This window comes from Pristiophorus japonicus, chromosome 9 (assembly GCF_044704955.1).
Source record: "Pristiophorus japonicus isolate sPriJap1 chromosome 9, sPriJap1.hap1, whole genome shotgun sequence".
NCBI lineage: Eukaryota > Metazoa > Chordata > Chondrichthyes > Pristiophoridae > Pristiophorus > Pristiophorus japonicus.
Window position 1 is genome coordinate 120697185 of NC_091985.1, and position 27059 is coordinate 120724243.

At 44.2% G+C, this 27059-nt stretch overlaps 1 protein-coding gene and 1 long non-coding RNA gene across 3 annotated transcripts in view; one reads left to right on the top strand and one right to left on the bottom strand.

The window, feature by feature from the left end:
* Window positions 1–11878: 11878 nt before the first annotated feature.
* Window positions 11879–15391, bottom strand: LOC139273919 (putative nuclease HARBI1). The gene is made up of 3 exons (XM_070890991.1): window positions 15191–15391; window positions 13610–13806; window positions 11879–12455 (listed from the first exon to the last, which is right to left on the bottom strand). The coding sequence occupies exons 1-3, from the start codon at window positions 15389–15391 to the stop codon at window positions 11879–11881; spliced, it is 975 nt and encodes a 324-aa protein (XP_070747092.1).
* A 3421-nt stretch (window positions 15392–18812) lies between these two features.
* LOC139273203 (uncharacterized) overlaps window positions 18813–27059 on the top strand; it is a 48613-nt gene continuing 40366 nt past the window's right edge. For both annotated transcript variants that reach the window (XR_011595035.1, XR_011595034.1), the window contains exon 1: window positions 18813–18924. This is a non-coding gene — a long non-coding RNA (uncharacterized lncRNA). The remainder of the gene's footprint in view (window positions 18925–27059) is intronic.

A 27059-nucleotide genomic window follows, 5' to 3' on the forward strand; every position in this document is an offset into this window, starting at 1 on the left:
TAGTGAAATACTACAGCCTTGAAATGACACTGTGCAAATTTCAAATAAACAGGTTACAATATCAAGCAAAGTATTTTCATATGAATGCATTAGCCATTTGTTCCCTAACATCCGCATATTTGCACGCCGCAATTTTAGGGCCTACATTGTGTACAGTGTTGATCCAGCAGTTTAAAAAACAAATTAAATTGGCAATATTCCCATATACAAGTATGAAATTGTCAATGATATACAGTCCTAGAAAATTGAATATCTCCAAGTGTGTAAATTTAGAAAAAGAATACACTTCGTGCATTTTGTAATTTCATCTTTTTATCGACAGGCACAGAAAGCCACTCCTAGTCCACATTTTCTCTCCAGCTATTGTATGGCTTTTTTACCTCCCGCTCACAATTCTCCTCATTTTTCCTGCTGATTAGTGTCACCTCACATACTTAGAATGCCCGCCTGTCTGTTCAGAGTGAGAACACATTCTTCATACTGCAGATTTGCTCATTTCACACCGGTGTTGAAATGACTTATTAAATTCAGCACCTTCCGATACTATATGCCTTCGGAGAGCTGACGTGTTGCTGTCCAAACGCTAACTGACAATGAGCATATGCAGCTGGCGTGCCGGCTGAACTCATTTACTCAGATAAAAATGTCACAGCAATATGCTTTAAATCGTTCTCCCCTTTCATCATCATTAATTGCTGGTTATGGAACTCTCCTTTTGCTTAATATGGCAGTGTTAGGATGCTGTCTCTGCCAGTCTGATTAAGAATTAAAAACTGTGCAAATCCATTTCAGTGCTGGCATTATTTCATTGGGAGATGGGTTTTTGCTCTTAATTAGCCGGTTGCCACAAGGGAGGACTCAGAGTCAAGGGTGTGATACAGCCTCAAGCGGGAAGAGATCAGTCTGAGAGAAAAAGCTGGTGACTGGGGAATAATTGGCAGCTCACGCCAGAATGGGCTGGTTATAACAGTGACAATATGTTCTGCTATAATTTCAGGGCTGTTTCCCTCTGTTATTTAAATACCATATATTTCAGACAGAGATAGCAATATTAAACTAAATTGTCTCTTTGACCCCCCACCCACCCCCCTCGCCTCCCCCTCATCCCCAGCTTTAAGGCTGAGTGCAATTTCATTAGGATTGACTCTCCGTCATGGAAGGTCTGGCTAATCCACTTATCATCCAAACAGAAAAAGAGTTTGTCTTATTTATTTCTCATTTAATGTCAAGAGAGATCCAGCGGAGGACTTTCAGGCAGGGATACTAACTCAGTTACATCTCAAGTGTGGAATAGTACTTAAAGAAGCAGTGTTACCCCGTATTTTTATTGAGGGGGGTGGGTCGACACAGATGTTCATAATGTTTAACTCTCTCTAACTCAGTATGGCCAAAGATACCAATCCATTACCTTAATAAATAAAATCTAGTCCACTTCCATGTGCAGGGTACTTCAGGTTCACGTTGAAGTTGACTGGAGGGGGGCGGTGGGGGGGGAGTCATTGCAACATGGCAGGAACCATAGAATCATAGAATGATACAGCACAGAAAGGGACTATTTGGCCCATCGTGCCTATGCCGGCTCTTTGGCAGAGCTATCCAATGAATCCGTCTCCCTTGCTCTTTCCCCGTAGCCCTGCCATTTTTTTCACCCCCTTCAAATATTTATCAAATTCTCTTTTGAAAGTTATTATTGAATCTGCTTCCACCACCCTACCAGGCAGTGCGTTCCAGATCACAACAACTCGCTGTGAAATTTTTTTTTTCCTAGTGTCGCCTCTGGTTCTTTTACCTTAAATCTGTGCCCTCTGGTGACCCAGCCTTCTGCCGCTGGAAACAGTTACTCCTTATTTACTCTAACAGATGGGTTTCCAGTTTGCTGGTCATTTTACACCCCGCTCGATTTTACTTTCCGTTGAATTCATGGCCAGTAAAATCGGCCGGGGTGTCAAGCGTGCGCCTAGTCCAATCGCATTAGGTTCCCGCTGGAAAGTCAGGTTAAAACCACCCCAGCCTACCCTGGTGTGTCTACCCTGTGCACTCAGCCCATTAATACGAACTTGCTTTAGAATGCTGCTCAGTCACTCAATCCTTACATCCGTGTGTACATCTGACACGTGCAAAGTGCTTTAGAATATTGCACACATCACGACAACTCCATTCTCATTAAGTGTAGTAAAAGCTGACTGGCAAGGCAATATGGATAAATACTTGATGGGGAAACATTTTCAGGAGACAGTGAGACCAAATGGATAGTTCTTTAAAAGAGTCGGCAGCTGCACAATGGGCCGAATGGCCTCCTCCTGTGCTGTAGCATTCTATGATTCAATGGAGTATTCAGATGGGTTTGAATTCAGTAAAAGCAAATCAACTTGAGACATGTACTGTGTCCAATGAATGCAGAGTCAGTTGTAGCAAGCTCCCAGAAGTCTCACAGGGATTATTTTTCCTGAATTACTAAATCATTTTAATTTTTCCATCATTTACTAGTACTGTGGGGCTATGGTGACTCATTGTATAGTCTGGGACGCAGAGAAACTGCATTGGAAGGTTGCCTAGGGGGGAAGAGAAGGACTGATGGTGGGGAAGTGAATTCAAGATGAATCTGCATATTATCCCATCATAGCACCTCGAGAAAAACAGAGAAGAAATAAAGCTTCATTGAATATTCAGCTCTTTTGTTCAATCTTATTACACATCAGAACATAAAAAAAGAGAATAACTTTAATGTTTTGACTTTAATATGTGTAATTTAAGGCATGGGTTAACTTAGGCAGCGTTCAAAAATGAAGAGCTATCTATTGAAGATTTTTAAAAGTGCTGTTTCCTTTATTAAATTGTTGCTGCACTGATTACAGAGAGATTGACAAGTTTTCAGTAGCTGGATGCTCAACACTCCGGGGCAGATTTCAATTATCAGCTGTCTGACCAGCAGGCGTGCCAACTCTAGATGGACGTATTCCTGGAGGTTTCATCACATGACCTCCTGCCTCAAACCGCCCCACCCCACAAACCCGTCATTGGTCACTCAATATGACTTTCGCAACCTTGGTGTCATATTTGACCCCGAGATGAACTTCTGACCATATATCTGCGCCATCACTAAGACCGCCTATTTCCACCTCCGGAATATCACCCGACTCCATCCCTGCCTCAGCTCATCTGCTGCTGAAACCCTCATCCATGCCCTTGTTACCTCTAGACTTGACTATTCCAATGCACTACTGGCCGGCCTCCCACTTTCTACCCTCTGTAAACTTGAGGTCATCACAAACTCTGCTGCCCATGTCCTAACTTGCACCAAGCTCCATTCACCTATCACCCCTGTGCTCGTTGACCTACATTGGCTCCCGGCTAAGCAATGCATCGATTTCAAAATTCTCATCCTTGCTCACAAATCTCTCCATAGTCTCGTCCCTCCCTATCTCTGTAATTACCAACAGACCCCCATCCCTCTGAGATTTCTGCGCTCCTCTAATTCTAGCCTCTTGAGCATCCTCGATTTCAATTGCTCCACCATTGGTAGCCGTGCCTTCAGCTGCCAAGGCCCTAAGCTCTGGAACTCCCTCCCTAAACCTCTCTGGCTCTCTTCCTCTCTTTCCTCCTTCCAGACGCACTTAAAACCTACCTCTTTGATCGAGCTTTTGGTCATCTGCCCATATATTTCTTTATGTGGCTCAGTGTCAAATTTTGCTTACTAATGCTCCTGTGAAGCGCCTTGGAACATTTTACTATCTTAAAGGCGCCATATAAATGCAAGTTGTTGTTAAAAAAATCATTCTCGGGATGAGGGCGTCACTGACAAGGCCGACATTTATTGCCCATGGCCTACTGGCCTATTATAACTGAATGTCTTGCTAAACCACTTCAGAAGGCAGTTAAGAGCCAACTATGCTGGCTTGGGATTGGAATTACATGTAGGCCAGACCAGGGTAAGGACAACAGGTCATGAGTGAACCAGTTGGGTTTTCACAACAACCCAACAGCTTCATGGTCCCTCTGACTGGTACTATCTTTTTATTTCCAGATTTTTAAAATTTCTGCATTCAAATTCTCAATGGTGGGACTTGATCCTCACTTTCACAGGATTATTAGTCCAGGCCTCGGGATTACTAGTGGAGTAACATTCCCAACTACACTACCATACCCCAGCACTTCTCCACACTGATCCATTTGGAGAGCCTTGATCTCAAAAGTTTACTTTAAATTTCAAAGAAAGAAAAATTTAGAAGTGCTTGGAAATCAAATTTCAAATCATAAGATTAACAGCTCTGGATATTTTAACAAAACTATGAAATGCACTATAAATTAGTTAAGGCAGATTCTTTTGCCAATTTATATATTAGGATAAAGTTTCTGGTCATTAATTTTAGGAACTTAGGAGCGCCATAAAACTGGCATGTTGACCTCTGAACCCAGTCCTCTGATCTGCACTCACATTGAGCGATATCATGCTCCGGCAGCAGAACTGTAAACCATTTATTGTGTTGTATTTTCAATAATACTGAAGTATTGGAAGTCTAGAAAACTGGAGGATAAAGGTCATTTGTAAAGTTGCAGGGGACGAAATTCAGGTCCGCAAGAAAGCTGGCGCACCTCCCGACTTTTTCGAACCATCACCGCCGAAATTTCTGAGGCGAGCCCCTGATCCAAATTCAGCAAAAATAAAATGGCATCCTGCGCTAAGGAGCAAGCTGTAAACGCCACCTTGCAGCGGTGTGGGTGTCCTGATTGCAGCGGGATCACCACGGAGGAATTCGGCATTGTGCTCATGTGGAGATAACGAGCCTTCTTAAAGCTAGGCCCCGAGGAGGGAAAGGAGTTGGGTTGCAGGATGGCTAGTGCTAGTGGACCAAGGAGGGCACGCCGCTTTACTGATGTAGAGCTGGAGACCTTCATGCAGAGTGTTGAGGGCAGGAGGAGACTGATTTATCCCAATGTGGGGAGACCAACTTGAGAGGTGTTAACCAATGCATGGAGGGAGATTGCAGGGGAGGTTTCAGGCACCTCCATTCATAACAGGACTCCGACGCAGTGCAGGAAACTCTTGAATGATTTCATCCATGTTATGAAAGTGAGTACCTATTCCACCAACTGCTGACATTGCATCTGTGAGCCTCTTCTTCAACATTCTCTTATTTCCCATCCTCACTGTGTCGTTATTGAAGCAGCAGTTCATTGTTGATGCCTCTATATATATATATATATATATATGGATCTGTGTGCGTGTTCTTGCAATGGAGGCTCCCTTTCATCTCACACTTACAGCTGCATGTCAGTGACAAACACTTGTGTACTCATTTCTGATATGTCATCACAGTGATACTCACCAACCATTCTTTATTTTGCAGGTCAAACTGGCTCACAATAGAATAGAGCAAAGAGGACTGGCGGTGGCGAGACAGACTCCCAGGTCCTCACACCCTTGGAGGAGAGGGTTGAGGCGCTCGTGGGTGGACATGGTGCATTCCCTGTGGGTCAGGGTAGTGGTGACACCGATGTGGGTAAGTGAAGGCCCTCCTTTAATGCTCTCTCTCCTTGAATGCGCCAGCGCCTACTGTCCCTTTACTTCTGAAAGTCTGCTCGTTGCAGGCTCTGTAATGTCTGTATGCTTGTAATGTTTGTAGCGCCACACTGTGGATGTGGACATATTGTGTACTGCAACTGCAGAGTTAATAATTAAACAGAACCAGGCAGATTCCAGAGGCTTCCAAGAGAACTGCCGGCCATGTAGGAAGCTGTGTGTGCTTGTGCTCTGTGAATATATCACATTTGGCGATGAGATGAGATTTTTCGGATGATTTAAAGCTTAAATTTTGTTGGTGAAGGATTCAGCCAGCCGACAGAGAGACTTTGGAAGTTTCTGTTTTTGGAAAAAGCTACAAAAATCCGAGGTAAAATATAGCACACGTTGTGAACAGCTAGAGATTAAAATGGCAAGTGTAATCGGACATTTGGGGGAATATAAACACGACCGGGAACATTTTAAAGCATATGTGGATCGGCTAGAAATGTATTTCACTGCAAATAACATAATCAAAGTTCCAGACAATGCAGTCCAGACCAGGCTGTGTTGGAACGTAAGAAAGCGATCTTCTTATCGGTGGCGGGTCCGGCATTGTACGAAACCCTTGTAAATCTGCTTGTGCCTGACGAGCCAAAGGACACAACACTTAAAGAGATTTTAACAAAGCTGGAGCAGCACTATAACCCCAAACCATTAGAAATGGCTGAAAGCTATCGTTTTGGGATTCGGAATCAAAAGGCTGATGAAAGTATCAGTGATTACATTGTAGCATTAAAAAAGCTATCGATGCACTGTAATTTTGGAAACTTTCAAAACCGAGCATTATGGGATCGTTTTTTTTGTGGGGTGAAAAATGATGCGATCAGAAGGAAGTTATTGACGACGGATGACTTGACTTTTGAGATTGCTTGTCAGACAGCCAGGTCGATGGGCATGGCCGAACAATATTCCTGAGAATTAAATAATGATTACGGTCGTCAGTCAACCGAGGTAAATCACCTGCAGGTTCAAAGTAAAAGATGGTGGGGGACCAAAGTCTCAGAAACTGGAAATTCTAACAGAGCGTCGAAGTCGTGCTATAGGTGCCTGGGACAACACATTGCTTAAAGTTGTCAATACGTGAAGGCAGAGTGTTTCTTCTGCAGAAAGACTGGGCATCTTGCGAAGGCATGCCGACTGAAGGGTAAACCAGTTTTTAAAGCTATGAGTCCAGCGTTCAAAGCTATGAGTAGAAATCCCAAGAGACTACATAGCATGGAAGAACAACAACAGGACGAGGAGATTTTAGAGTTACACGTCATCAGGAGCACGAGGTTAAAGGACAGCTATTCGGAAAGCATCAAAATCCACATAGATTTGCGGGATTCAAGATACCAATGGAAATTGACACGGGTGCATCCGTGAGTGCAGTACCGGAGTCGCTGTACCACGACAAATTGCGTGATTTCTAACTGGGGAAATCCAAGATCGAGCTGCGAGGCTACTCGGGAGAGAAAATTCCTGTGGTAGGTCGTATCACTGTACCGGTGAAATATAAAGATCAATTTCAGAACTTGCCTCTAATAGTAGTGAAAGGAGACAAGCCTGCCTTACCAGGAAGAAATTGGTTGAGCTCACTGAAGCTGGATTGGAGTAAGATTTTCTGTGTGGAAGCGAGATTTTCATCAACGGATGAGGTTATCAAGAAGTATCCGAAGGTGATCTGTGAAACGGGCAGTCCGATCCAAGGCTTCAAGGCGAGTGTCAGGGTACAGAAGGACGCTAGATCGATGTACTACAAGCCACGTACCATATGAACTCAAGGAGAAAGTTGAGCAAGAACTCAAAAGACTAGAGACTGAGAACATTATTTGTAAGATAGATCGATGTAATTGGGCTACACCCATTGTTGTTGTACCTAAGTCTGATGGTAAGGTAAGCTTGTGTGGTGATTATAAAGTAACCATAAACTAGGTTCTAGAGGGTAATGTCCCCAATACATTGCCGAATATAGAAGATTTGTTCACAACACTGACAGGTGGTCAGATTTTCTCAAAACTGGATCTTACGAATGCCTACTTACAGCTTGAACTAGATGAGGAGTCCAAGTCATGTTTGACTATAAATACTCATCTAGGCCTATATCAATTTAATAGGCTACCGTTTGGAGTGTCTTCCACCCCTGCCATATTCCAAGGGGTGATGAACCAGATTTTGCAAGGTATTGAAGGGGTAGTATGTTATTTGGATGACATACTAATTTCAGCACCAAATAGGCAAATTCATAATAACATATTGAATGAAGTCCTCAAACGACTAGATAAGCACAGAGTACGAGTGTCTGCTCGTAAGTGTGAGTTATTTAAAAACTCAGTGGAATACTTAGGGTACAGAGTAGACAAAGATGGTTTACATCCAACCATGGAAAAATTGGATGCAATTAGAAATGCACCCACTGCCAGGAATGTCACTGAACTTCGTTCATTCTTGGGTCTTTTGAACTATTATAGGAAGTTCCTACCAAATTTGGCTACAGTATTACATCCACTGAATGAACTTTTGAAAAAACAGGTTCATTGGAAGTGGTCAAAAGAATGCGATATAGCATTCAAGGAGTGTAAAAGCAAATTGGTAGAGAGCACCATGTTAGTTCACTATGACATATCTAAGGAGATTAAGCTAGCATGTGATGCCTCTCCTTATGGAGTTGGGGCAGTGATCTCTCATGTATCGCGTAGTGGGGAGGAGAGACCAATTGCTTTTGCTTCACGCACTCTCAGTACCAGTGAGAGTAATTATGCGCAAATTGAAAGGGAAGCTTTGGCATTAATTTTTGGAGTCAAGTTTCACAAATACTGTATGGTCATACGTTTACCATCGTTACGAACCATAAGCCCCTAACAGCAATCCTCCATCCAAAGTCCCCAGTTCCAACATTAGCTGCAGCCCGAATGCAGAGATGGGCTTTGATTTTGTCAGCATATACATATGATATTGAATACAAATGATCAGCTGATCACAGTAATGCTGATGCAATGTCTAGATTGCCTTCCCCATCACAAATTACACCCGATAGGGAAGAAGTGTTTTATTTTTCATACATTGATGAACTGCCAGTCACAGCTGAAGAGATTGGTAGAGCAACTAAACGTGACCCAGTGATATCAAAGGTGTATGAGTATATTGTAAATGGATGGCCAAACCAGGTAACAGACAAAGATACACATCCATTCTTCATTCGTAGGAATCAATTATCAGCCGATAAAGATTGTATCATGTGGGTGCAAGAGTGGTTATACCAAATAAATTCAGGTCCAAATTATTAGGAGACCTCCATGACCAGCACCTGGGAATGTGCTTGACCAAGAGTTTTGCACGTAGTTATTTATGGTGGCCAGATCTTGATAAAGATATAGAGTATATCGTAAGTCAGTGTACGACATGTCAATCGGTAAGCAAGCAACCACCACCAGTACCATTACAGCCATGGAAATGGCCTCCCAGGATGAGGCAAAGGCTACATATTGATTTTGCTGAGTTAGAAAGACAACAATTGTTCATTGTGATTGATAGCCATTTGAAATGGGTTGAGGTGTTTCCAATGTGGAAAATACCAACAAGTAAAACATTGGACATTTTACGAAAATTATTTTCTTCATTTGGCCTCCCTGAAGAAATTGTTTCAGATAATGGACCACAATTTTGTTCAGGAGAATTTTCACAATTCACGAGCAAAAATAGTGTGAAACATACCAAGGTTCCACCATACCATCCTGCTTCAAATGGTGCAGCAGAGCGCACTATACAAATTGTAAAACGTGCCCTCATAAAACAAATGTTAGATCCAAATCCAAGGAAACGACAGTTGTCATTGGATCACACATTGGCTAATTTTTTGATTACATATCGAAATACTCCTCATACAACTACTGGTAGAACACCAGCAGAGTTGTTTCTCAAACGACAGCCATGAACCAAATTCTCGTTGTTAAAGCCAAATTTGGCACAGTCTGTAGAAGAGACCCAATTAAGACAAAAAGAGAATCATGATCAAGGTCGAGTAAAAGAGAGAAGTGTGAAATTAAACCAGAAGGTGACAGTGAAGAACCATCACCATAAATGGTTAAAGTGGTTACCAGGAAGAGTGGTGAAGATATGTGGTCCTCGCACATATTTGGTAAAGATGTTTGATAATGGACAGGTTAGGTTTGTTCATATTGATCATATTTTACCTACAGACATGGAAGGAGTTGAAGGTGGGAATGATTCAATTATTTCTGACTCACCAGATAGTTTTGATACACCAGTAGCAAATCCTAAATCCAATGTACTGGAAATAAATCCAGGAGAGAATCAGAATGAAAGTCTGAGTCCGAGTCAGGAAAATAAAGAGCCTGAAGTTAGAGTGAGTTCAAATGAAAATCAAGGAAATTCCGTGGAGGAAAACGTTCCTCAGGATGAGCCTCGAATGAGTGTGAAATCGACACCATGTTTGGAAGGTTCTGTTTGAGAGCGAAGGTATCCTCTTCGAAACAGAAAACAAGTGGTAAAGTTACATTTGTAAATATGGGAAAAAAAAGTTTATATCCTGTGTTATGTATAAACATGAAATTTATGTATGTTTGTTGTCATAACTTCTTCATTAAGGAGGGAGAAGTGTAATGTTGGTAAGCTTGTAATGTTTGTAGCTCCACACTGTGGATGTGCACGTATTGTGTACTGCAATTGTAGAGTTAATAATTAAACAGAACCAGGCAGATTCCGGAGGCTTCCAAGAGAGCTGCCTGCCATGTAGGAAGCTGTGTGTGCTTGTGCTCTGTGAAGATATCACAGGCTCCATGCATCAATCCTGCACCTCCCCCCCACAGCAGCCCTTCTCCTATTCACGCTTGTAGATGAGAGATCGAGTAGCAGCATAGTGGGGAGTGAGGAGAGACCTCGGAGACCAGCTGGAGGCCTGGAATGAGACCCTTCTCCACATCACAGCAGACATCTCAAGTCGCAGCAGTGACGACATTGTGGGGTCAAGCCCTGGTGACAGTGTCGAGAGCACTCCTTGCGACTAATAAGGAAGGAGAAGAGGAGGCCACTGATGGCACCAACGTGTCACTGCTTCCACCAGCTCAGATGCTGAGAGTGCACAGTCTGATATAGTTGAGGTAGTACAGGGGTCTGCACCGGGTGATGCACCAGGTCCTAGCGGCCTGCAGCATGGTGATGAAGCTAGGCAACGTCGGGTGCCATCTTTCCGGGGGGTGAGTACGCACCGGAGTTCTGCTGAGGGGGACTTGGATGATGCCATCGATGTTGCGGCTTACGAAAGAAGGGTGGAGGCCATGCATTCACAGATGTTGGGGGCACTGACAAGGGTGCCAGAGAGGCTCTCGGAAGTGGTCAGCAGTGTGGAGGAGTCCACCTCCCACATAGTCGACAGCTCTGCGCACTCCATGGAGCCCATCATTGCCAGTGTGCAGGTGATGGTGGACTCCCAGATTGACCGTGTGGATCTAGCTGTGATGCCGCAACCTGTAGGTGATGTGGCAGCTGCCATTTCAACACAGGCATGAGGGAAGGAGTGCATCGGTGCTGGATTGGAGAGGGTGGCCGCGGCCCTGGAAGCTCAGAATGCTCTTCTGCATTCTAGGCAACAGGCCACGGAGCGTCAAACTGCTGCAGGCTTTGAGACTCAGGCTGCTGTCATGCAGTCTCAGCTTGATGCCCCCCGACACCTCAGTGTTGTGTTCATGGCTGGGCCCAACACGGGCCACGGGGGACCTTTTCGGTGTGACGCCACAGCACCGACCTGACCGGCCTTAGCTTGGTGGTGGTGGTAATGTGCTGCCCCCCGGTGAGTGACTCAGGCTCCTCGGACCAGGATCCTGATGATGTGCTCTCTCAGGATCACAGCATTCCTGGCCCCAGACCTGCCACTCCGCCAGTGCCTCCACGCCTGGCCTCGCCCGAGCCAAGCCTGACTGGAGGGTGCTGACCACCTGCACCCGGCCCTTCCAGGTCCAAAGGTGGTCGAGGGCATCCGAGAAGGACATCTGTAGCTCCGACACAAGAACCACAGCAGCCTTCCCAGACCCATGAGGCAGCCACACGGGAGACACTTAGGCGTATTGATAGGATAGGCACGTATAAGAGGTGTTATAAGGAGATGCACAAGGGTAAAAAATGATGTTGTTGTGTTAGTTTCTGGTACGGTTTTTTGTTCTGCTGTCTTTTTGCACTGACTTGCATCATGTCATAAATCTTTATTTTTTGCACCTATATCTGGGCAGGTGTTTCATTTGAGAGTGGGTAATTCTGTGTGAAGGTACTCACTGGGATGGCCGTGGAAAGTAGGAGCTGAAGGGTCATGTGGGGATGAGATTATGTAAATCGAGCAGCAATGAGGCGTGTCTGCACCTCCCTTGCTGGGTTACGATGGCGATAACGCCTCCTTGCTCTGGGGCGATGGGGATCCTCCCCCTCCTCCTCCTCCTGCACCTCCTCCTCATCAGGTGATTCTGCTGGCTCGAACTCCAGCGGCTGGCCCCTCATGATGGCCAGGTTGTGCAGCATGCAGCAGACTGCCACGAATATGGGGACCCGTTGAGGGGAGTACTGCAAGGTGCCACCAGACCAGTCCAGGCAACAGAACCTCTGCATGAGGATCCCAATGCAGTGCTCGATGATGTACCTGATGCCAGAATGAGCGTTGTTGTAGGCATGTTCGGCCGCTGTCCTGGGGTTCCGTAGTGGAGTCAGTGGCCAAGTGAACAGGGGATATCCTTTGTCACCAAGCAGCCATCCACAAATGTGGTTTGGCCCGATGAAGAGGGTGGGCAAACTGTTCTGACGCAGAATGAATGAATCATGGCTGCTGCCTGGATACCTGGCATCAACTACCAGGATCCTACGCTGGTGGTCACACACCAACTGCACATTGGGGGAGTGGAACCCCTTCCTTGATGAAGAGTTCAGGATGGTGTTGAGGCGCCCTCAGGCCAATGCGTGTGCAATCGATGGCACCCTGCACCCTGGGGAACCCTGCAATCCAGACAAATCCGGCTTGCCGCTTCACCTGCTTCTTCCTGGTCATCGAGAGGGAGATATAGTCCACCCTTCTTCTGCATACAGCATTGCTGACCTGCCGGATGGAGCGATAGGCAGAGAATTGGCAGATGGTGCCGATGTCTGTAGTTGCCTACTGGAAAGACCCCATAGCTATGGTGAACTTGGTCTTAACAGTCAGAGCGGTCCTGAGCCTTGTGTGAGGCTCCAGATCTTGGTGCAGGACATTGCAGAACTCCCTTAGTACATCCTTTCTAAATCTGAGCCTTCGCAGACATTGCTCATCACTGAGCCCCAGGAAGGAGAACTGATGTCGGTAGACCCTTTGAGGGTAGGGCCTCCTTCCCCCAGCTCTGTGCTGGCCACCTCCCATGGCAGCTGGCTAATCACCTTCTCCGTGGTACTCCCCATGTTCGGGAGCCTCTGCAGTCGTTGCTGGCAAGGCTCCTGGCCCAGTATGTGGCGCGAGGGGTCAGCGTACCTGACCCCCCTCCTCACACCATCGCCCTCCTGGCCACCCTCTCTACGTGGAGGTCTGCGCACATCTGCAGGCCCTTCTGGATGTTGAGCAGTCATGGCTGCTGCCTCCCTTGCCCGCTGCCTCTCTACACGTTGCTGACGGTGCAGCCTTCTCCTGAGTGCAGCCCTGCGTCTGACAAGGTGGACAAGGCGTTCCCCTGCCAACACTGAGCCCACTCTGTGTGAAGGCTGGACCCTGACAAGCAGGCCTCTATGGAGCACAGGATGAGGCCTACAGGCCTCCTTCATGAGTGAGAGCTAAAAGTCCTCAAAACTCTCCCAAAGGTGATGAACACGACTCTGCAGGTTAACCAAAAGCACAAAAGCAACAGAAAAAGTTTTCACCAAAAATATCCCCGGTCGCGGGAATCCTCCGTTCTCCTCCTCCAGCGGTATGGAGTAGCACAGCGAAGTGTACCCACCCGAAAAGCTGGCGGGGGCACTGTCCAACAAAAAGCTCACCTTTTAAACCTGAATATGAGTGGCGTGGCCACGTAGCAGCAGCGCGCACCCTGATGACGTCACTACGGCCGCAAGCCCCTTCCCGCGGTGGTAGTCGGCGGCTTGCGGTCGAAGTCCACGCTGCCGAATAAACTCCCGCGCTGAAAATCCGTTGCGGGAGCCAATCGACCGGAATGCGGCAGCCCCTCGATTTTGCAGAATGGCTGCCGAAAACCCGCGGTAACGGTTCTTCCCGGGACCCTGAATTTCAGCCCCGCAGTTTCCTGAAAAAAATACTTGCATTGAAATGGAAAAACAGTTTCAAATGACAGACTGGCCCTTTCTCCATACGGAACTCAGAAGACTGCTGCAATAGAAACAGAAATTGCTAGAGTGACCCAACGGGTCAGGCAGCTCCTGTGGAGAGAGAAACAGAGTTAACGTTTCTGGTCTTTCATCAGAACTGGAAAAGGTTAGAGATGGCGGAGCCGAAAGGCAGCCTCCCGAAAAGGCCTCTTACCGCCAGAAAGCAGTGGCCAAGCGGTGGAGTCCAGTGGTTCCCACTTTCGCCCTGCTGCTACCGACTGGTCCTAAGTGCGTCATCAAAGCGTGCACCGCTGATTTCCTGCACCTCCAGACAAATTCAGCATGAGACTTCTGATGAAGGGTCATCGACCTGAAATGTTAACTCTGTTTCTCTCTCCACAGATGCTGCTTGACCTGCTGAGATTTCCAGCATTTTCTGTTTTAATTTTAGATTCCAGCATCCGCAGTATTTTGCTTTTGTGTATGTCTTTATTGTCTGATATTGATAGCACTAGATCTCTTACCAATTTGGATTCCCTTATTACTTCAAACAGGTATGCCCGCTTTGTGATTTGGATAACACGATAGGCAGTGAGGTCAGCACTGTATTTTATAGTCTCTTGAACACACTTAGTTCAACTTAACTCTATTTATTTGGGAGATCTTAGACAGTCATGTGGAGCTTTAAAATGGCATTCCTTCACAGACCCTCTCTCACAATACAGCTCCCAAACCTCCAAGCTGGAGGACGCTATACATTATATCGATACCTCCTAGCTAGAGGGCACTATACATTATCTCGTTACACCTTTCCTTTCATGAGAAACAAAAATGAACTAAAGTTAGCTTCAATATAAACGGGTAGTTAACTTCTTATGAATACGTGTATTAAACAACTACAAGTTAAAACCCTTGTCTTATTCATTCATCATCCAAGTGTCCAGTGTCCATGATTTCTTATTTCTGCAAATAATGTTCCAGGTATTTTGGTGTTGTGCAGATTCTGTTGCTTTGCCTCAAACTGGTTGTTTCAGTGGTGTTCTGTGCACTGATTGCTTTAGTCCCTTTATCAGTGCTCTGAGAGGAAATATCAGACACCATATCCCTGTTTTCACATGTTGTTGTTAAAATGCTGTTTCTCGTGTTAGTCAGCTGTGTTGGCAGCAGATCGTGTGTGGGTGTCACTGAGATCTCTGGAGTTTCGATGAATGTCTCTGCTCTTTCTCAGATGTTTCCTATTTCGCCGATACTCATGGCTATCTTCTGTAATGACCTGATATGTACGAATGCCAATTTGTTTCTGAACCTGAGCTTTTTGCCACTCTTTGCTTTCTCGCTTTGGTTTGAGTCTCACTGTTTCACCTTCCTGCAGTGTCGGAAGTGCTGTAGCACCTCTGCTGTAGTAGTGTGCTTGTTTGACATGGTTCCTTTCTTTGTTGTGTATGATCCTTGGTTTGAGTAGTTTGTTTGCGATTGGGATGTTTGTCTTTGTGCGGCGACCGAGTTGTGCTGGTGAATTATCAAGGCCTTCAGTTGGTGTGTTTCGCAGATGAGAAGATTCATGTAGAAGTCACCTCAGTCTTTCTTTGTCTTCTTGATTAACTGCTTTGCAAGTTTAATCGCATTCTCAACCTTTTTGTTGCTTTGTAGATATTCTGGTGAGCTAGTTGCGTGATCGAATCCATATTTTGTGGCAAAGTTTGTGAACTGTTGTGAGTTGAGGGGAGGTCCATTGTCGGATTGAACATTGTCTGGAATACTGTGGTTAGAGAAGTGTTTTTTGAGGTGTTTGATGATGACAGTGAAATCTTTCTTTCCGTGCAGATTGTCTATATCGAAATAGTCCGATTAGTAGTCCACTGTGCATAAGTAGTCTTTGCCATTGAGTGTGAATATGTCACAACCAATCTTTTCCCACGGTCTCTGAGAGAGGTCGTGACTTATCAATGGTTCTTTTAGTTGGCTCGATCGATAGGTGTTAGATGTTTCATACTTTGAAACATATTCTTTTATGTCACTGTTCAGTCCTGGCCAATAAACGGATTCTCTGGCACGTCAAAGAGTGTTCTTGACGCCAGTGTGAGCAACATGAAGTCGCTGCTGAATGTCGGATCTCAGGGATTTTGGTATGACACAGGGATAGCTTTTGAAGACTATGCCATCCTGTGCTGTGAGTTCGTCACGAACTTTGCAGTATGCATGCATTTCAGGCGGGCATTCATGTGTCGTTTCTGGCCATCCCATTGTGATTTGTTGTGTGACCAGCTGTAGTGTGGAGTCGCTTGCAGTTGCGCGTTGTATGGTAGTCAGTCCTTGTTTGGAGAGTGGGACAAAGTCCACCATGTGGATGCATTCCACTGCAATTTCTGTTGGTGATCTCTCCACGCTTTCGAAGTATGCATGCGAAAGGGTATCTGCCAGGTACATTTATTTTTCTGGTTGATACTTTATTTCGACGTCATATTGGTTGAGCCGAATGAGCAGACGTTGTAGTCGCTTGGGTGCTGCAGATAACGGCGTGTGTCATATAGCAACCAAAGGCTTATGGTCTGTCCATAGCTTGATCTTGTGACCATATACATATTGATGGTTTCATTCCATTCTGAAGACTTGAGCAAGTAGCTCCTTTTCGATTTGAGAGTATTGTGTTTCTGCTGGAGTGAGCGCTCTGCTTGTGTATGCAATTGGTTGTCCCTGTTGCAGAAGGACGAACGCAAGACCCTTGCTCAAAGCATCTCCTTGACTCTCAATTGCAAGTTTGTGGTCTTAAAGTACCTGAGCACCGGGGAATCTGTCACGCGTTGTTTGATAGCTTCAAATGCTTTGCCTTGTTCTTCAGTCCATTTCCAGACCGTGTCTTTATGAGTAAGCCGTCGCAGAGGCTCACTGAGGTCTGAAAGATCTGGCAAGAGTTTTGCGAGGTACTTTGTCATGTGACAAATCGTTGTACACCTGCGACATCCTGCGGTGTCTGCATTTCATTGATTGCGACCACTTTACTTGGGTCAGCTTTGAGTGCATCACTAGACAATATGTGTACCATGTATTTCTCTTGGGAGCTCTTGTATTCGAACTTATCGAAGTTAAGCTTGATGTTTCGCTCTCTGCATCTCTGCATGAATTTGGGTAAGTTTGTGTCATGATCGTGATTGGCCTCTTTAAGCGTCTCACTGTGTCCAGTGATCAAGATATCATCTGCAATCTTGTAGACTCCATCTAGACCCTTGAGGTGCTGGTCTAGCTTCTGCTGGAAGATTTCCGGGGCAGGACTGATGCCAAATGGCATTCTATTATATCGATATCATCCCCATGGAGTCTGGAAGGTCGTGAGGTAGGAGGACTCTGTGTCTAGTTCACATTGCAAGAAACCCTCCTTGCAGTCTGCTTTAGTGAAGACCTTTACATTTGACATCTGTGGCAAGATGTTATCGATCACAGGAAGTGGATAGTGTCCACGTTTCAGGGCATTTTTCAGATGTTGAGGGTCAATACATACTCGTATCTTTCCATTTGGTTTTTGTACAGTCACTAGACTGGATACCCAGTTCATCGGTTCAATCACTTTCGTGATGATTTGTCAATTTTCCAAACGATCGAGTTCCTCGTTTAGCGTTTGTTTGATCGCTATTGGTACCCGTCTGGGTGGCATTACAGCTGTGTCGCTAATTCATTAAGTTCAAAGTGAACTGTCCCTGGCATGTGTCCAAGTCCCTTAAACACATCCGGATATGCATTGTTGACATAAATTTTTGATGCTAGCAATTCGTTTGCCTTGTTCATTGTTTGCGATTCGCGTGGTTCATTTACCACTGCTATTTCTGATGCTGCACTTGTATCAGTTGTAGCTGTGGAGCGGTGCGTGAGCCAATCAGTGGTGCACTTTGACCCTCAATGATCACAAAGGGCACAATGTACTTTTGCTTGTTCTTTGTATTAAATTAAATTAAAAAAACATATTGGCCCAGAAATCCCGGTTTCTTCTTCCCACAGGAGTTCGACTAAAAATAGGACAGAAGATGAGCACCTACCTTTTGGTCAATTGCTCGCCAGGGATCCCGGAGTCGAGGTCGCCTCTTCTTGCGCAACAGAGCGCATTCACGCTGAGACGTGCGCAGGCCTGGAGCTGGAGTCACATGGCTCTGGGCAGCCAATCAGGTATAGTATATTCTCATTCATAAGTTGGAGTTCCCATTATTATGAATGAGAAACAGCCCCCAAAATACTAATATGCAATAATAAAAAATAGAAAAATTGCACAACATATTTTTATTAATTTAAATTAAAGTTATTTATGTATTTAAAAAATATATATTTTTCCGATTTTTAAAAAAGTTTTTTAAATTATGGTTTAAAATAAACTTACCGTCATGGGAAGGGTTTTTAACAACAATGTGTGTTTATTTTAAAATGCTTTTATGTGTTTTAAAACTCTTACGCCTGTAAAAGTAGGCTATGCACCTGCTTTTATCCGGCACAAGAGTTTTAAGGACATTTGCTGGGCAAGATATGGGTAGCTATACCTCCTAGTTAGAGGGAGCTATACAGTATATCGATACCTCCTAGCTAGAGGGCGCTATACATTATCTTGTTACAAGCACCAGTGACACCGAACCTCATTACTCATATCAGCATGTTGGAAAAGGTAAGGGGAAGGCTGCAAAGTCCAAGAGGATGTCGGTTGAACAGCCAAGGAATAGCAAGAGGCAATGGGCAATTCTCATAAGGGACTCCATCACCATGCACACAGACAGCACCCTTTATAGAGGTAAGGCTCAGTCGAAAGCAGCTTTCTGTTTTCCAGGGGCCAAGGTAGCTGATCTCTGGCACCAGGTGAGTATAAAGCTACTGTAGTAGGTTTGCATATTGGAATTAATGATATTATGGATAGAAGACCATTTGTTTTGCAGGATTCCTACAAAAGCTTCATTGATTCCTTCAACAAAAGGATGGAACGGTAGTAGTCTCTGGTCTATTACCAATCATGTCCAGATCGATGGAGAGGAATAGCCAAATCGTGGGATTTAACACCTAGCTTCCGTACCTCTGAAAAAAGAAGCTTCACTTCATCGATAATTGGGAGGTGTTTGCTGGACAGGGTAAGTTGTTTAGGAGGGACGGCCTCCATCTTAACTTCGTGGGAGCAAAAAGGCTGGCAGAGGATGTTGAGCGTGCTTTCAGAAAGCATTTAAACTAATTCGGCACAGGGTTAGTGCAGATCAGTTCAAAGTTAGGCTTACTGCACGTGATAACTACATTTTTGCTAAGCATGCAGATGAACCAGGTAGGAAATAAACCAGAATGAATGGCTCTGAAATTCTGGCCTCCCCAGGTCTGTATGGAGTGTGTAGGGACCCGGGGAGGCATTGCAAAAGTTGATTTTCGTCGCGCAATGCGCATGCGCTGAAAACTGGCTTTTCCAATTTGTCAAGTTTTAACTGTTTGCCCATCTCTTGCCCAGCAAATGTCCTTCAAACTCTTGTGCCTTGTAAAAGCAGGTGCATAGCCTACTTTTACCAGTGTAAGAGTTTTAAAACATATAAAAATAAAATTATAAACACATTTTTATGTTAAAAACCCTGTCCACGAAGGTAAGTTTATTTTAAACCCTAATTACAACACTTAAACCCACCTCCCCAAAAAAATTTTTCCTAACACATATCATTAACTTTAATTTAAATTAATGTTAAATATGTGAGGTGTATTTTAATTTTTTTATAATGTGTTTGGGTGTTTGGGGTGGGGGGGTTCTCATTCCTAATAATGAGAACTCCTATTTACGGATATCCCATTATTATGAATGAGAATACTGTACCTTAATTCACTATCCAGTGACACGTGACTCCAGCTTCTCCCTCCACATCTTGAAGATGTGAACGCGCTGCGAAGTGCGGGAAGGGAAGGCCTCAGACCGGGATCGCTGAAGTGTGGAGGAGCAACAGGTAGGTGCGGATCTTTTCTCTTATTTACAGGCGAACGGCCGCAGAAGACCAGAACCGGAATTTCAGGCCCAGTAACTTTAAGAAATTAGATGGGAGACCTTTAAATTGCTTTTATGTAAATGCAAGGAGTGTTAGAAGCAAATTGTTAGAATTGCAAACCTATGCTGTGTTGGAGAATTTAGACGTTTTGTGTATTTCTGAGACATGGCTAGATGTCAATGATGGCTCAGAAATTCACCTAAAGGGCTACAAGGATAGGGTACGTCAAGGGGGAGGTGGGGTTGCTATTTTTATCAGTGAGAATCTAACCGCTAGAGAGAGACTCGATATTGCCTCATCAGGCCCTACTGGAGCTATCTGGGTTCAAGTGGACCCAAGCTAACGGGCAGGGATTAATTATCGGTAATTGTTATAGGCCCTCGGGTCAGACACTTGAACCTGATGAGCTATTATGGAAACAGGTCACTGATGCTGTTAATATAAAATGCCACTTGTGATTTTAATTCTCCTGGCATTCAGTGGCACAATGGTTTATCTGCTGTTGTGGCGGGAAGTGCAGCTAAAAAATGTAATGAAAATATACAAGACTGTTTCCTGACTCAACATGTTAATGAAGTAACTAGGGAAAATCATGTATTGGTTCTGGTGTTTAGTAGTGAGCCTGACCTCATATTAGGCCTCCATATGGGGGAACATCTGGGCACAGTGATCACAACATTATACGGTTCCAATTGGCTAGTGGGTTTCAGAAGAGCAAACTTCTCCAAAATGGCAGATGATTTGGAATGGGTAAATTGGTTAACCCTCCTCGGTGGTGATGCGACCGATGCTAATATAAAGGGAAAGTTTTTAAGAATAAGATTAAAATTGTGGAAAACAAACATGTACCCAAAATCAAAAGAAGGAAGTGTGGTAAGAAAAAGCCAAGGAGGCTGACTGGGTATGTACAAAGGCAAATAAGATGTAAACAGAAATGTTTCTATAAATTAAAGATATTTAACTCTCAAATAAATAGGGTTGAATACAAAGATCAGCAAAAAGACTAATGGAAAGAAGATTTGTAGTCAACTGTGGCAGTAATGGGTAATGGGAAGAGCTTTTTTAGTTATGTGAAGAGTCAGAGAACTATCAAAGACTTTATTGGGCCACTGAAAGGTGTTCAAGGACAGGTTACAAAGGACTCACTGAGTATGATGGAAATATTAAATGAGAACTTTGCATCAGTCTTCACCCTTGAAGATGATGCTTGAATATTAGGATTTAATAATACTAGTTTTTATTAGTAACATTAACATAGATAAGCATATTGTTTGAGAAAGAATTAAGAACTTAAAAATAGATAGTGCAGCAGGGCTGGATGTTATCCACCCGAGGGTCCTCCAAGAGATGGGACATGTGCTGTATGAGCCCCTGGCCTGTATTTTTAATAGCTCACTGCACTCCGGAATGGTTCCTACAGATTGGAAGGACGCTAATGTAGTCCCCATTTTTAAAAAAAGGTGACAAGGCAGACCTGGGTAACTATAGGCCCATCAGTTTAACATCAGTAACAGGTAAGATGCTTGAAAGAATCATAAGGGATGCAATATATGAATACTTGAATAAGGAAGGACATATTAGGGGCACCAAACCTGGCTTCATAAGAAAGAGGCCATGCCTTACAAATCTAATTGTATTTTTTGAAAAAGCTAAAGTTGGTGGATGAGGGAAGCCCAGTAGACATTGTCTACTTAGATTTCCAAAAAAGCTTTTGATAAGGTACCGCATAAGAGGCTTCTCTATAAGATCGGAGCCTCTGGTATTAGTGGAAATATATTGAGCTGGATTCAGAGCTGGTTGGCAGGACGCAGGCAAAGAGTAGTTATAGATGGATTTGGATCTGTTCGGAGACCGATCACCAGTGGTGTCCTGCAGGGATCAGTGTTGAGACCGTTGCTTTTTACTAATTTTATTAATGATCTGGATTCAGGGCTTGGTGGCACAATTCGCAAATCAGCAGATGTTACCAAGATCTGTGCGAGTGCTAGAAGAGGCTCGGCTGATTCAGGCAAATCTTAATGGGGCTGAAATTGCAGTCGGAGGCTTCCTGTGGGCAATTGCCTCCGACCTGAAACATTTCTAGAATTTACCTGGTGATCCTGGAGGAGCCTGTGATTGCAGTGGGGAGGCCTTCTCTTCCCGCGCAGCGAAGCGCGCTCCCATCCTCCAGGTTCCCACGCAGAAGGTGCAGTCACGTGTGAATGCTCAACCAATCAGGTACAGTATTCCACAACTTTCTCATTAATAGCAATGAGAATTCCGTAGCTATGAGTTCTCATTGCTATTAATGAAAAAAAAACAAAGGCACTAAACACATGAAATAAAAAATAAAAAACACACCTCACATAATTAAAATTAATTGAAATTAAAATTAATAAATATCTGAGAGAAATGTTTTTTTGCCGAGTTTTTGAAAAGTTTTTTTTAATTATGGTTAAAAATAAAAGTAACGTAGTGGGCAGGGTTTTTAAAAATAATGGCCCAGAAATCCCGGCCTCCCAGGGTCCGTATGGAGTTTCTACTGGACAATGCTGAAAAATGGCTTTTCCGATCTGTCAAGTTTTTGGCTTGACAGATTTCTCGCATTTTGGGAGCGAGGACATTTGCAAGGGCAAGATTGTAGGATTTACCCATATCTTGCCCAGCAAATGTCCTTAAAACTCTTGTGCCTGATAAAAGCACGTGCATAGCCTACTTTTACAGGTGTAAGGGTTTTAAAACACACAAATGCATTTTAAAATAAACACATGTTACTGTTAAAAACCCTTCCCACTACGGTAAGTTTATTTTAAACCATAATTAACAAATCTTTTTTAAAAATTGGAAAAATATATATTTTTTAAATACATAAATAACTTTAATTTAAATTAATAAAAATATGTTGTGCATTTTTTCTATTTTTTATTATTGCATATTAGTATTTTGGGGGCTGTTTCTCATTCATAATAATGGGAACTCCAACTTATGAATGAGAATATACTATACCTGATTGGCTGCCCAGAGCCATGTGACTCCAGCTCCAGGCCTGCGCATGTCCCAACATGAATGCACTCCGTTGCGCAAGAAGAGGTGGCCTCGACTCCGGGAGCCCTGGCGAGCAATTGACCAAAAGGTAAGTGTGCATCTTCTGTCCTATTTTTAGTCGAATGCCCGCGGGAAAAAGAAACCGGGATTTCTGGGCCAATATGTTTTTTTAATTTTAATTTAATTATATTTTTGTGTATTTTAAAACTCTTACGGCTGTAAAAGTAGGCTATGCACTGCTTTTATCAGGCGCAAGAATTTTGAAGACATTTGTTGGGTAAGATATGGGTAAATACTGCAATCTTGCCATTACAAATGTCCTCGCTCCCGGAACCAATGTCCTAGGGGGAGTGTTTGCTAGTGCTGTTGGGGAGGATTTAAACTAATATGGCAGGGGGATGGGAACCAATGCAGGGAGACAGAGGGAAACAAAAAGGAGGCAAAAGCAAAAGACAGAAAGGAGATGAGGAAAAGTGGAGGGCAGAGAAACCCAAGGCAAAGAACAAAAAGGGCCACTGTACAGCAAAATTCTAAAAGGACAAAGGGTGTTAAAAAAACAAGCCTGAAGGCTTTGTGTCTTAATGCAAGGAGTATCCGCAATAAAGTGGATGAATTAACTGTGCAAATAGATGTTAACAAATATGATGTGATTGGGATTACGGAGACGTGGCTCCAGGATGATCAGGGCTGGGAACTCAACATCCAGGGGTATTCAACATTCAGGAAAGATAGAATAAAAGGAAAAGGAGGTGGGGTAGCATTGCTGGTTAAGGAGCAAATTAAGGCAATAGTTCGGAAGGACATTAGCTTGGATGATGTGGAATCTATATGGGTAGAGCTGCAGAATACCAAAGGGCAAAAAACGTTAGTGGGAGTTGTGTACAGACCTCCAAACAGTAGTAGTGATGTTGGGGAGGGCATCAAACATGAAATTAGGGGTGCGTGCAATAAAGGTGCAGCAGTTATAATGGGTGACTTTAATATGCACATAGATTGGGTTAACCAAACTGGAAGCAACACGGTGGAGGAGGATTTCCTGGAGTGCATAAGGGATGGTTTTTTAGACGAATATGTCGAGGAACCAACTAGGGGGGAGGTCATCTTAGACTGGGTGTTGTGTAATGAGAGAGGATTAATTAGCAATCTCGTTGTGCAAGGCCACTTGGGGAAGAGTGACCATAATATGGTGGAATTCTGCATTAGGATGGAGAATGAAACAGTTAATTCAGAGACCATGGTCCAGAACTTAAAGAAGGGTAACTTTGAAGGTATGAGGCGTGAATTGGCTAGGATAGATTGGTGAATGATACTGAAGGGGTTGACTGTGGATGGGCAATGGCAGACATTTAGAGACCGCATGGATGAACTACAACAATTGTACATTCCTGTCTGGCGTAAAAATAAAAAAGGGAAGGTGGCTCAACCGTGGCTGTCAAGGGAAATCAGGGATAGCATTAAAGCCAAGGAAGTGGCATACAAATTGGCCAGAAATAGCAGCGAACCGGGGGACTGGGAGAAATTTAGAACTCAGCAGAGGAGGACAAAGGGTTTGATTAGGGCAGGGAAAATGGAGTACGAGAAGAAGCTTGCAGGGAACATTAAGATGGATTGCAAAAGTTTCTATAGTTATGTAAAGAGAAAAAGGTTAGTAAAGACAAACGTAGGTCCCCTGCAGTCAGAATCAGGGGAAGTCATAACGGGGAACAAAGAAATGGCGGACCAATTGAACAAGTACTTTGGTTCGGTATTCACGAAGGAGGACACAAACAACCTTCCGGATATAAAAGGGGTCGGAGGGTCTAGTAAGGAGGAGGAACTGAGGGAAATCCTTATTAGTCGGGAAACTGTGTTGGGGAAATTGATGGGATTGAAGGCCGATAAATCCCCAGGGCCTGATGGACTGCATCCCAGAGTACTTAAGGAGGTGGCCTTGGAAATAGTGGATGCATTGACAGTCATTTTCCAACATTCCATTGACTCTGGATCAGTTCCTATGGAGTGGAGGGTAGCCAATGTAACCCCACTTTTTAAAAAAGGAGGGAGAGAGAAAACAGGGAATTATAGACCGGTCAGCCTGACATCGGTAGTGGGTAAAATGATGGAATCAATTATTAAGGATGTCATAGCAGTGCATTTGGAAAGAGGTAATATGATAGGTCCAAGTCAGCATGGATTTGTGAAAGGGAAATCATGCTTGATAAATCTTCTGGAATTTTTTGAGGATGTTTCCAGTAGAGTGGACAAGGGAGAACCAGTTGATGTGGTATATTTGGACTTTCAGAAGGCTTTCGACAAGGTCCCACACAAGAGATTAATGTGCAAAGTTAAAGCACATGGGATTGGGGGTAGTGTGCTGACATGGATTGAGAACTGGTTGTCAGACAGGAAGCAAAGAGTAGGAGTAAATGGGGACTTTTCAGAATGGCAGGCAGTGACTAGTGGGGTACCGCAAGGTTCTGTGCTGGGGCCCCAGCTGTTTACACTGTACATTAATGATTTAGACGAGGGGATTAAATGTAGTATCTCCAAATTTGCGGATGACACTAAGTTGGGTGGCAGTGTGAGCTGCGAGGAGGATGCTATGAGGCTGCAGAGCGACTTGGATAGGTTAGGTGAGTGGGCAAATGCATGGCAGATGAAGTATAATGTGGATAAATGTGAGGTTAACCACTTTGGTGGTAAAAACAGAGAGACAGACTATTATCTGAATGGTGACAGATTAGGAAAAGGGGAGGTGCAAAGAGACCTGGGTGTCATGGTACATCAGTCATTGAAGGTTGGCATGCAGATACAGCAGGCGGTTAAGAAAGCAAATGGCATGTTGGCCTTCATAGCGAGGGGATTTGAGTACAGGGGCAGGGAGGTGTTGCTACAATTGTACAGGGCCTTGGTGAGGCCACACCTGGAGTATTGTGTACAGTTTTGGTCTCCTAACCTGAGGAAGGACATTCTTGCTGTTGAGGGAGTGCAGCGAAGGTTCACCAGACTGATTCCCGGGATGGTGGGACTGACCTATCAAGAAAGACTGGATCAACTGGGCTTGTATTCACTGGAGTTCAGAAGAATGAGAGAGGACCTCATAGAAACATTAAAAATTCTGACGGGGTTAGACAGGTTAGATGCAGGAAGAATGTTCCCAATGTTGGGGAAGTCCAGAACCAGGGGACACAGTCTAAGGATAAGTGGGAAGCCATTTAAGACCGAGATGAGGAGGAATTTCTTCACCCAGAGAGTGGTGAACCTGTGGAACTTTCTCTAGAAAGTTGTTGATCCCAATTCACTAAATATATTCAAAAAGGAGTTAGATGAAGTCCTTACTACTAGGGGAATCAAGGGGTATGGTGAGAAAGCAGGAATGGGGTACTGAAGTTGCATGTTCAGCCATGACTCATTGAATGGCGGTGCAGGCTAGAAGGGCCGAATGGCCTACTCCTGCACCTATTTTCTATGTTTCTATGTTTCTATCTGTCAAGCTCCAGCTTGGCAGATCGGAAAAGCTGTTTTTCAGCGCATGCGCATTGTGCACTGAAAACCGGCTTTTCCAATGCCATCCCGGGTCCGTAGAAACTCTGTACAGACTCGGGGATACCGGAATTTCAGGGCCAATATGTTGGGAGACTTGGCTCAAGACTGGAAAATGATGTACAACTTAGATAAGTGTAGTGTTATGCATATGGGCAGGGTAGATGCTCAACTTTCATATACCTTCCAGGGAAAGGCATTAAAAATAGTGGAGATAGAAAGAGATTTGGGCATTCGAGTGCATTCATCCTTAAAGGTACACAAGCAATGGCATGCAGCGATAGCTAGAGTAAATAGAGTGTTGGCGTGTATCCATAGGACAATTGAGTATAAGATGAGGCGTACTGTTTTGTCCTTGTACAAGACCTTAGTCAGGCCGCACTTGGAATTTTTGGGCTCCTCACATGGTGGGTGGCCGCAGTTTTGGGCTCCTCACATGGTGGGTGATATTGAAGCTCTGGAAAGGGTGCAGAAGAGGGCCACTCGACTAATTCCAAGTCTAAAGCATCTTAGTTATCAAGATAGGTTAAAAGAGTTGGGACTGTTTACCTTAGAGCAGTGTATACTTAGGGGGATATGATTGAGGTTTATAAAATAATGAAGGGAATAGACAGTGCTCCAGCTGACAGCTTATTTTAATTAAATAGGTTAGGCAGGACCAGGGGGCATAAATTTAAATTGTATAGGGCTAGATCTAGGTTAGACGT